The following is a 12,087-nucleotide window of genomic DNA, read 5'->3' on the forward strand; positions in this document are numbered from 1 at the left end:
GTGCTAGTTTTCAAGGTTTGTACTTTTGGGTGCGTTTACGAATGGTTACTATGTGTTGTTTGTGTAATGCGATTATGTAATTTCAAAGAGTATACTATAATTACACGTGGAAAGAAAATTACACACGCACACGCACGCACACACACACACACACACACACACACACACACACACACACACACACACACATATACATATATACATACACACATACACAAACGCGTGCGCACAAAGGAATACATATCATTGCTCTAAGATAAGAGGAAATAAACTTTTAGATTTTAGATCTGATATTTTGTCTTCATTAGAAATCTGATAGGAACCTTGAATAATTGGTAATGCGACATAAACCATTAAACAGAACATACAGAAATGAGCAGAGAGGCCAATAAATAGCTGGACGTGATCCCTGGCGCCCGGCAACGCCCGCGCAAAATGGCGCACACCGCCACAGGTGTCGATGGGCGGAGCTTCGTCCCCTGCCTCCGCGGGCTATTTAGGCTCCGATACGACCAGGAAAGCGCAGAGGTGAGTGAGGTTCCCGACGGACGGTTCCCTCGCGCTTCTCGCTCGCAAGCAGGTCAGTTTGTCGTCAAAACAATTTTTTTCGCGCTCTAAAGATTATATCCAGCATTCTTATTATCATTAGTATTGGTATTATCATTATTACTACTGCTACTATTGTCTTTATTATTAACATTATTACTGTATCTATCATCATTAATGATGTTTTTTTATTATTATTTTGTTGTTTTTATCATTTTTATCACCGTTATTATTTTGATTATTATTATTATCATTATTAGCATCAGCAGCATTATTATTGTTGTTGTAATTATTATTACTATCATTGTTGTTATGAATAGTATTATTATCTTCATCGTTATCTTTATAATTATAATTATTATGATTAATAGCATTATTATTATCAAGCTAATCGTTGTTGTTGGTATTACATTTGCTGTTGTTCTTATTGATATTAATGTTAACATTATTGGTATCATTATTTCTGTTATCATTATTATTTTTATTGTTTTCATTCCACTATTTGTATAATCTTCCTTATCATCATCATCATTATTATTATTACTTTTTTGTTTTAATTTCCTGAAAAATCCTTTCCAGAGCAAATCAAAATGAGGGCGATATTCTTCCTGGCGTTGGCTGCACTGGTGAGTGCACCGTCAGGTCGCAGGCCACCTTTTCCTTGTCAAATGAGTGACCAATGCGTACCAGTGGCGTAAAGAGATCCCGAAAGGGGTCCCGGAGGGATGGGCCGCTGGGGTTGAGAAATGCTTGTTCATGTGGGAGAGTTCAGCTGAACAAGCTTGAGAATGTGCTGCATGCCTTATACCCCGTGATGAAATACCCTGGCTGCCTTCGGGCAGACTGCGCACGCCTCAAGGCAGCAAGTGTATCGACCCTTCGCTCGCAATTTCCGTTTCCCGTTTTCAGGCCGCCGCTGAGCCAAGTCAAAGCAAGGTCAACATCGTGAACGAGCCACAGGATGGCGATGTCCATAACAGGGTCAAGAGAGAGCTCACGGGAGACCCGGATGGCCACGGCCCATATATCAACGTGGATATGGAGATCAACGCTGGACCCCATGCGCACGTAGCCGTTGACGTTGACGTCAACATTGGTCAGTAACGCTTTGGCTTTTTCCGTAATACTTGAAAACATGTTGTATGTTGTATAATATAGTTCTTTTTTGGATACTTTACTAAAGAAAAAAAATAGATTTGGATACTTTACTAAAGAAAAAAAAATAGATTTGGATACTTTACTAAAGAAAAAAAATAGATTTGGATACTTTACTAAAGAAAAATGTAGATTTTATAATTGTATGAACATGATGTAAATAATGTTTGTGCATGTTTGGTTTTCAGGGAAGAATCGGTTAGCACTTGTGATTTTGTTTTGCTTTTCTTGCACTTTTGAAGGGTGTCTACCTCTACCTCTATTTATTAACCATGATTATCCCCCAACATCACTGAAAGATTTAAGCTCGAGGACCAACTGTTGCATTCAACGCAGAGCTTCCAAGAGGAATGCGTCACGAATGTGACGCATTCCTCTTGCAAGAGAAACCAGACAGACGCTCCTCAAGGCAACTGCGCAGTTACAAGTGACCTTTATGGAAGGTGTTGAGTATAACTAAGAATAGTTATTTGCAGGGCTTCATTGCGATGATAATTTTTTTTCTCCAAAATTTTCTGTTATTCAGTGTATAAATAAAGGTTTGAAATCACGTTTGATTTATTATATTCTTGGCAAGTGTAACGGGAAGGGACTAAATATATTCAGACCCTAAAATAATGATCATAGTAACAATGACTGGGATAGGCAAACCCAGTTTTAGAGAAGAAAAGCGGTTAATTATATCTTATTATTTACACACTCATATATATATGTATAAATGTGTATATATGCACATATATACATATATTTATAATATGTATACATATACACACACACATGCGTTTTAGTTATATGTTTTAGGTTCTGGTGAAAAAAAACAAAAAAAAACTCCATTAGTTGGATTAGCCGCTGCTAGATTGTGCAGTTACGAGAACCATTTACAAAGATATTGGCGATTTTGAAAATACTTATTTGATACAGCTGTCATACATAGATATTTAAAGCATGAAGCGTTTTCAATTTTCAAGAAATATCCAATTATAATTGATACTTGTGTGAAAAAAAGGGTTGCCATTTCGATAAACAAACAATTCCCACTACAAAGTCAACGAAAATTAATATTATATGTTTTGTTATCAATTGTTTGAAGAAAACGAAAGATCAAATGGCTTACGTAATTACCAAAAATAGATACTAATACCCTTTTTGGTCACTTATATTCTACCAATCACACTCTCTGTTACAAACAATCTAGGGTTTTCGCTTCATTTATAAAAATACTATTTACGCTATGTTTACATCGAAGTGTCAGCCAGATGGACAAAAGTGGGACCCAGCATTTGAACTGAAATATAATTCCGCAACTTTACATATAAACCATGTCATTTTAACACAGTTAACGCACTGAAACTTTTAAAGCATTGGTTCCCAACCTGGGGGTAAATTACCCACTGGGGGTAATTTAGCAATTTTTCGGGGGTAATGGAGGGGTGACAGAAAAATGTTAAGAATTCTGAAAATCAAGTAAGCATTGGTATTAGGATTAATGTTAACTTAGTCTTAGTATTTTAAGTTGTAAAGTAAACCTATTATAAGTAAGTAACAAAGCTAAACCAAATAACAATAAATATCAAAAACTAATATACAGTATTAGAAAAGAAAAAATATGTAGCTAAGTGTGTGGTAACCCAAAAGTATTTTCACAAGTATGCTTCAGGACACAAGTCACTAAGAAATTATCCTTATTAGAAATTATCCTTATTAAATTATTCTTAGCTAATAAATTAGTTTAGCCTTATATATATAAATGTCGACAACATTTTGTGAAAGGGGTAACATGCTTAATGTGGCATGCTAAATTGGGTAACAAGCTGAAAAAGGTTGGGAACCACTGTTTTAGAGGATGTTGCCCACACCTCCCTTGGTCTTTTGGTGAGTATAACTCAAGCATGAATCTTGATTGCTTTTTACTCACACACACAAAAAGCAACGATAACGGTCCCTTTAAAAAGAGGAGTTGGAGCTGGTTTAACTGGCAACTTTAGAACAATAACGATAGCTAAACATCGATGACACCGATCAATCTTAAATCAATGTATGGCAAAATATGCGTTTGTAAAGAAATGTAAGAGTTTTCTTTAAATCTGTAAATGTAAAACATGAATTTGAGAATATGACATATGAATTACATATTATATTATCTGTAAATGTAAATCAGAATTAATGAATGACAAATCATCCCATCGCTTAATGGGATGTTAATGCTGACAACTATAAGAGGTCCAGAATGCGCAATCAAGTCACACGGAGAGATTTCCTTTAAATGATATCGAGAGTTGCAGACGACATTAGTCAGATATATCTGACAGATCGTCAAAACTAGCGTTAAGCATAGTTTATTAAGCATATTCCAAGGTCGATATTCATGTTTCAAAAATGTTACAATTAAAAACATTAAATCTCATATATATAAATATTACTTTCTATTTGTTAACAAGTTGGACAAATGTTATTACCAGTCTCATCATTTGGTATGCTAAGGCAAGTTGGGATTAACCCGCGAATGACGAGCTAGCAAAGCTGTTTGTGGTTTGGTATACTGTATACTGATCAACGCTATTTAGTACAAAGTATTTGATTTAGTGGATTTTGAATATTGGAAACAATATTTACTTTGTTTAAAAGGAAAAAATACTTTCTTTCTGTCTGTCTGTCTGTCTGTCTGTCTGTCTGTCTGTCTGTCTGTCTCTCTCTCTCGAAAGTGTCAATAAAGATTAATAAACAAGCAACTATGGCTTAAAAGACTAGTTTACCATTTGCAAAGAAGGGCGAGCATTATGAATACTTAAACTCCTCGAAACTGAATTTTAAGCAAAATGTACGATGCCTTTTTCGTTTCCCGCAATATGCAAATGCCATACCTTAGAAAGTCAAATATATATATATATTTCGCTTGAAATTACTATTTGGACTGTTAGAATATTTTTCAGTTATATACAAAAAGTTATATATTAATGACCTGATGTCTGAAAGGCAGTGGAAACCTGGAAATGATCATTAAAATTAGCAATGAAATTGCATTATTATAACGAGTTAGATATATTTAGTCTAGTCCATTGCAGTTTCATCCAATGACGTTGGCGCCCATGCCTTTCCACTTCTTTCTGTTCTTCGCAGAGGCTAAGACGTTGATCGTGGTGGTGTTCCGCGCCTAAGCCATGGCCTCTAAGACGTTCTTCTTTGTATTCCTCTCGCTCTTTTGCCTTCGATTTTCCCCGTTGTTACTAGACATTCATGTTTTTCTTTTCTCATTACATGACCGAAAAACTCATTTGGATTAGGTATTTAACTATATACAAGTAAACATATATACGTATATCTACATATATACACACACACAGTACACATACACACACACACACACACGTACTGCGATGTACTCGGAAGTGTTAAGGAAAGAATTTGACGTCACGAGGCGGAAGGCCTGCGGGTGTCGCATTTGCTGTCGTGTTGAGCAAGGGTTTGGTATGTAGAGATTAGTGTGACTGTATAAGATGTGTATTTATAAGCTAATAGTGTTACATGTATGGCAATAGTAGAGTAAGGGAAGGAGTCTGCTACGAGTGGTCCCATTAGCGGGCCTCCTTGGGAATAGACTAAGTGTGTGTAGGACTGGACCATGTGCTATGTGTGAAATGGGTCTTACAGTGTGTGTGTGTGTGTGTGTCTGTGTGTGTGTTTGTGTTTGGCCGTTCTTTAAGGGTACAACGGTCGAGGTACTAACTTGCAAGGGACTCTCCTGCCGCCTCACAATCAGGGAATTGCTGACGCCCAGCTGTAAGTCACTTCTTTTACTTCAGAGCAACAGTTTTTCTCACGTCAGTCATCACGTCTATGTTGCAATACCTACTCTGCGCCTTATATATTACAAACTCTAATTATGAAGATTTGGGCTTCATATCAGGAGAGGTAAGCACGCACTGAAATGTTACACGTCATCTTCCTTGGTCCCCTCATCAGGTCGTTTATTCCTACGAAAACCAATATACATAGACATGTCATGCATCGTTCATTCATTACAGTGCAATGGAAGAAAAGTAATGGCAGAGCACAGAGGATGTTAACAACGTCAACAAGTCAATTCCATTAAAGTTAACCCCCTCTCCAGCTTTAGCAGGAACCGTAATGAAGGGTCTGCACTCCCTCTGCACCCCAAAATGGTATGCCACAAGATCCCGGCAATATCCATTATTTAGATGGAGTAAAACAAATCAACCTGGGAATGACCACAAACTGCATCCAGTTCGGGAGATCTGGAGTTTTGGGGAAAGTGGAGCTACCCCTTAAGAATAAGGATAAATCCGATATGCGAAGCTGAGCTTCGCCTGGGCTATGCCAATGAGGGGAGCCCGGCCTGTGTCGACTAATGCCGACTCGCTAACGTGTGTCAGCTGGTGCTGACTCGGCTTAGTCCTTACCCGCCGTGGTGCCCAGCCACAAAAGTAACCTCCAGGCGACAATTGCAACCACTGTACTATCCCGGAGGCTTACCCCTTAATCATCACTGCTCCCAGGTCCTCTCTCACCCAGAGATGTAGGGTGCCGGATATGGGGTTACATATCCCTATGTTGGGCAACAGTAACATTAGTACCTAGAAATGGCGGAAGAACCATTTCGATGGTCAATGGTAGATCCAAGGATAACAGTAGACAGGTCATTTATCCTGACTTTGGTTGCTTTTCTGCGGGTGGAGTAGTTCTGGGGGCCTGCTCCACCTATTAGCCTCTTTGTACAACCAGCAACTGGTTGCCAACTGTAAAGGCTCTATATGAATACCTTAAACATATGGTTTAGCAGGAGTAGTGAAAGGGCCGGTTGGCTTAACCTCTTTTATTGAAAAGCGTAAGCAACACAGATAATTCACACAGATACAAGTCTTGGTAGGGCTTAGTGCTGGGTGTACGGTCAGCCCAGAGAAGGGCGGACGGCAGCTGAGCCGACAGACTCTCGGGAGGAACTCTCTGTAGTGACTCTATGTGACCTGGGTCATCCTGGCCTTTTATACTGGTGGGTGGCGTAGCGCACGCCACCTTGGACCGCGTGGGGGCGCCATAACCGCCGGCTGGCTTGGGCCAGTGTGGGCACACCACGTGGGAGCCAGCCAAGTGGGAGCCACTTATGCATACTTATATTGCTCCGCCACCTACTCACGCCTCGCCCTCGAGGTGCCTGATATTTGCCTCAAGGGTGACCCAACCTGGCTGGTTCTTGACTTGTAAACACTTCGTTCTTGCGTGTGCTGTCCCTGGTGCATCTTCGTGGCTGCTCGTCCCTGTCGTCATCTTCATCTTGGTCCCGGGTAAATCCGTCCGTCCTCGACATCCGCACATCCTCGAAGGTCTCGCACAGGTCCTCCTTGACTTCGGATTCGTCCTCGTAGTCCTCGACCAGCCTAACTCGGCGGCTTACTCGCCCAATGCACGGTCCCGCAGATCTCATTCTTGTCCTCTTGCTCGTTCTGACGTCCTTGTTGTCCTCGTCAGGATCACGGGCGTCCTGCAGGAAGCGTCCTCTTCCGGTGACGAGCTCCTGGAGGTTGAGTGGATCTGCAGCGTCCAGGCAGCGGCGTCCACAACATCATGGGGCGTCTGGTACCTGCTCTGGTGAGTTCCTGGTCCTTCACTGAATCTACGGGCGTAATTATCCTAGTCTTTCTCGTTTTCTGGCGAAATTCCAGTGACATTTTTCACAATGTTTGAAGGTGACTGTTTCTGCAGCAGGGCCTCCTTCGGTACCATGACAGATATCGTGAACAAGATTATACACATAAGGGCCAAGATAGTAAGAGAAAACAAGAAACAACAGAGAAGAGGGGATGTTAAGCGCCACTAGCCGACTTTTTGTTATTTTCATCTTTATTTTCTTTCATTTTGTGTTTTATTTCACAAAGTTAAGGAAAAAAATAGGAGAGAGAGACGGTAACAGCGATCTGCATGGATCTAGCTTGAACTGCTAACCGTCTCTGATAGACAGGAGGGTAAATAAGGGAAACGACAACGGCAATCCGTAAGGATTTACTTGAACCAATTGTAGTAACGCAGAGAAGAAATTCTAGTCACAAGTCACACATCACGACTTGACAAACTCGCGGGAGTGCGCGAGAGTGTGTGTGTGTGTATGAGTGTGAGTGACAGTTAATGAGAGTGAAAGTGACCTCACCAGACCGGACGTGGGTGCCAAACACGGAAATTAACGTTCATATTACATAAATGCAATAAACTACCTATAGAAGTAATACAAAATTATTTCAAGTACTACATTGAATTTACCATTTAATGATATGCGACAGAATGACGCACTAATGAATGGTTACGTAAAACACATTCGCAAGCGAATCTTCTTGGGGGAAAAAAATTCTGCCGAGGTAGCATGTTAAGCTGTGCATACAGACTTCATTTGACGGGGGTCTCTCCACCCTAACTTGCCGTACTTTATGAAGCGAAATGAGCTTGGAAAATATTAACCCACTCTATGTGCGAGTCTGTGATGGGCGCTCATGCAATGCCATGAATCACAACTCGATGGGATTTACCCCAAACATGGCAGCGACGTTAAGGGGGTGAGCGGGTTGTGATTAAGAAGTGAATCTCAATTCTAGCTTAAACCCTAGCCCTACATTTTACGGACGTCATTGAGGGTCACACCGGCTCAAAAAGTTACCGAACGTATGAATAAGTATCATTACGACGGAGGGCGGGTCTATTACGCCTAAACGCAACCCCAGGATATGTACTCTAACACTGTGATATAGGGAAGATCCCTAGCGCTATATAAAAATGTAAATAATTCGCGTTACAAGCTCCGCTCTAGCGCCGATAGAACGTGTCACCAATGAACATGTAACGGATGCTACGCGTTATCCTGTAATGTAACAATCTCGAAAACAATATACAGGAAATGGCAGCCGTTCTCACATTCATTTCACCGTGTCAATCACTCAGAATGAAATTGGGGTCATATCACACAGCTGTCCCAAGCAGACTAATAGGTTTCACTCGGAGGTCAGGTCAAGACGGGAAATGGGTAGTGAGAAAAGAATAATGATATGATGTTCATGAAAACAGTAAAATCATGAACGCGCTAAATTCGTTGCAATTGAAACAATATACTCTCTAATCACGAGAAAAATTAAACAAATACGTAATAAATGAACGATATTCATATTGTTTGAACCCATACCGTGATCACACAGTAATGTGATCTGAGGTCAGAAGAATGGAGAGCGTACCATTTGCTTTCAATCAGTACTTTAACCTAACAAAACCAGCGTGAGCGTAACTGCACATACGGCTTAACACATTTAGGGGGAAGATATAAGAAAGGAAAAATGGCCCAAATATGTACTCACAACAGGTTCTGAAGATATTTGAAGATGGTCGAGCGGATTTCGGAAACTGTGCGTCCATATTGCGAGCCGAAAGGACGCAACGAACTACCTTGCCACCAGACTGTAAATTATCTATATTGAGAAGAGCGCGTAAACACATCTATATTACACGCGCGATACAAGTCTTGGTAAGGCTTAGTGCTGGGTGTACGGTCAGCCCGGAGAAGGGCGGACGGCTGGCTCAGCAGCCGGCCTTGACCCGACAGATTCTGGACAGGAACTCACTGTAGTGACTCTATCTGACTTGGGTCATCCTGGCCTTTTATATTGGTGGTGGGCATGTGGCACGCCACCTGGGACTGCGTGGGGGCGCCACAACCGCTGGCTGGCTTGGGCCAGCGTGTGCGCACCACGTGGGAGCCACTTATACATACTTATACCAACCTCCGGACCGGAGATGGTACTTGATAAAATAAGAAAACAAATCAAGGTGGGGGCGGCCATCATAGCAGGATGTGATAAGGAATATATATGTTATTGGGGATTTTAATGCTTCTCCAGGTAGCTGTCGGTGTAGTGTGGTGCAGGCGATTTTTCAGGATCACTTCCTGTGAGTTGCTGATATTGGCCCGTTTCCTTATTACACTTTTATTCATGTTCACTAATGCTATATTGTCTTGGCCACTGCATCATCTCGAAGAGGTTATATGTTTCAAAAACTGAGTACAACGCTGTGAATCTAATAACTGTCCACTTGAAGTGACATTTAAAATATACTAGATCCCTGGGTTATGTTGGCTCACCTCAGTGCAAGACACTGTTAAATGGGACTTCAGTAGTAAAGTAGCGGTTAACGAAAGGCAAGATCAATATGCAAAGGGGCACTACATGAAACATAGTGAATGGCAGGTTCCGTCCAGCTCTCAGGTGGTGGTCCGCGCACGGGAAATGGCAATGAGTGCAGTGACACATGATCATTCTCACAGAGTAGATGACACAGAGGACGTGCATATCACAGAACTATGAAGACAAGAATTCTTATATCATATTAGCCGTTTTCAGGGTTCTGCCTCCACCGAATACCTAGTTGATAATCCTTAGCCCAGCGAACCTGTGCCTGTAGAGGAAGTGGCCGTGCGAAGCTTGCAGTAAAGCTGGATTTTTTTCTCTGATACATAAAAAAACACATCTTATAAACTCCACATTCACACTTTGGCACAGCACTGATATGGCAGTGCCTTAATACACTGGGCCAAGTCCGGTTCTCCTGTGTCCGGACACATTCAAGGCCTTTGGTCGATTAAATCTCCATAAACTTTTCAGTAAGTTAATATCACGACCTGCATCCCGAGGTACATAGTACCAAGGTCTATATAAGTAAGGTCTCGCCACTGAGCTACTAAAATTCGTCCATCCCACGCATGACGTCACTCGGCGTAAAGCTTGGGGGTTCGGTGCTAATCCTGCGATCCGTTGGGGATGGAATGTAGACCCGCAGAGATCTCCCTCTCTTTCCCTCTCTCTCACACAACTGCCTGGCGCGTAAACGCCGCAATGCCCAGAACATGTTCAGTGGTTGGATGCAATATTTGGGACCGCCCTATTTATTGTCATTTAGCTTTTATGTGTATGCATATGCATTATTATTATTATTATTATTATTATTATTATTATTATTATTATTATTATTATTATTATTATTTTATTATATTTTAAAAATTAGTATATATTATTATATATTATACATTTTGACTATATATTTTTATGATATGTGTGCTGTATGATAAATTCGTGGTAAGTTTTTGGATTTTACATATGCATTGATAGAATAAAACAATATTACCATTCATAGCCCTTGTCTTATTTGTTAATTTTTCTTCTTTATGATAACATTACTAAGTAGCAGCATAAGGAAATGTAAAATTGAAACCAATTAAAATATATGATATATACCTACATATAATCGTTGTTAATCATTGCCTGTAAAATCAGGCCAGTGTGCAGATCGCCAGAATGAACCAGCATCTAAAAGTGCTTTAGTGTTTGCTCAGTTTGCTACCGTTTTCTATGATCTCCTTCCCTCATCCTACTGTAAGTGACGTCATAAGCCATATCACTCAAAGCTGCGCAGAACTCTGAAGTGATGAGACCTTAAATTTAAAGACCTTGAAGTGCACAACTAGAGTCGCACTGGTACGCGAAGCAATAAAATGGGGAGTGCCGTCTCAAGTACCTTTATGGTAAGGAGCGGGATAAGGCAAGGTGGTCTGAAACCACCAATTTTGCATAATCGTACACCGCCCCTCGTTATAATGAGATGATTGGTTGGTCGTCACATTGCAGGGAAATGCATTATTGTATATGCAGACAACAGGGCGTTACTGACCCCTTCTAGGAAGGCGGTTTAGAAATTCACTAATATCAGTAAAGAGTATGCATTAAAATATTATATAATATATAGCACAAATAAAACTGCGTGCATGGTTGCCGGCCTCACACGTCCAATTTGACAGGGTGTTGCTAGCTCCCTGTTGGATTTCGTTCTCAGTTTTAAAAACTTGGGGCATACTGTATCTGATGACTTCAAGGACGATTTAGATATCGAGAAACAGCTGAGGAATTTTAATACTATAGGTAATATTATCATCGTAGATTTAGTTTCAGTTCAGAAGACACCAAATGCCAGTAGTTTAGGTCCCTTTGTTCTGAAATATAGGGCTCTTTGAGCTTGTTACAACCTGACTTTTAGCAGGAAACTCAAAATATGTCACAATAACATATTCTGCAGGCAGCTTTGTATTCCCAGACGAAACATTCTCCTACAGTGCTGTTACTTCTTCAAGACTGAACTTATATTGGCATCCAATGCTACAATTAAATATTGATGTACACCTTCTAGATTTTCATTCACCATTTTCTCTCTCTAGCAGGAGCTCAGTGTTTAAGTTATGTGTTAATACATATGATCATATTTGTAGAAATAAATCGCTCAAATAACAGAGATAAAGCCATTTAAATGCGACGTCTTTATTCATAATTGATGTTTTTTTATGAATAA

At 40.5% G+C, this 12,087-nt stretch overlaps 1 protein-coding gene across 1 annotated transcript; it reads left to right on the forward strand.

The window, feature by feature from the left end:
• The first annotated feature begins 435 nt into the window (after positions 1-435).
• On the forward strand, positions 436-2,251 carry LOC125029911. Its single transcript, XM_047620098.1, has 3 exons — positions 436-580; positions 1,126-1,172; positions 1,456-2,251. Exons 1-3 carry the CDS (start codon positions 436-438, stop codon positions 1,648-1,650), a joined length of 387 nt encoding a protein of 128 aa, XP_047476054.1. The 3' UTR covers positions 1,651-2,251.
• The last annotated feature ends 9,836 nt before the right edge of the window (positions 2,252-12,087 follow it).

Source organism: Penaeus chinensis, chromosome 10, assembly GCF_019202785.1.
Source record: "Penaeus chinensis breed Huanghai No. 1 chromosome 10, ASM1920278v2, whole genome shotgun sequence".
Classification (NCBI taxonomy): domain Eukaryota; kingdom Metazoa; phylum Arthropoda; class Malacostraca; order Decapoda; family Penaeidae; genus Penaeus; species Penaeus chinensis.

Bases quoted from the DNA above. Each gene is read 5' to 3' on its own strand.
- LOC125029911 (XM_047620098.1), top strand. From the start codon at position 436: ATGGCGCACACCGCCACAGGTGTCGATGGGCGGAGCTTCGTCCCCTGC. The intron at 581-1,125 runs GTCAGTTTGTCG...AATCCTTTCCAG, and splicing joins CGCTTCTCGCTCGCAAGCAG to AGCAAATCAAAATGAGGGCG. The intron at 1,173-1,455 runs GTGAGTGCACCG...TCCCGTTTTCAG, and splicing joins TCCTGGCGTTGGCTGCACTG to GCCGCCGCTGAGCCAAGTCA.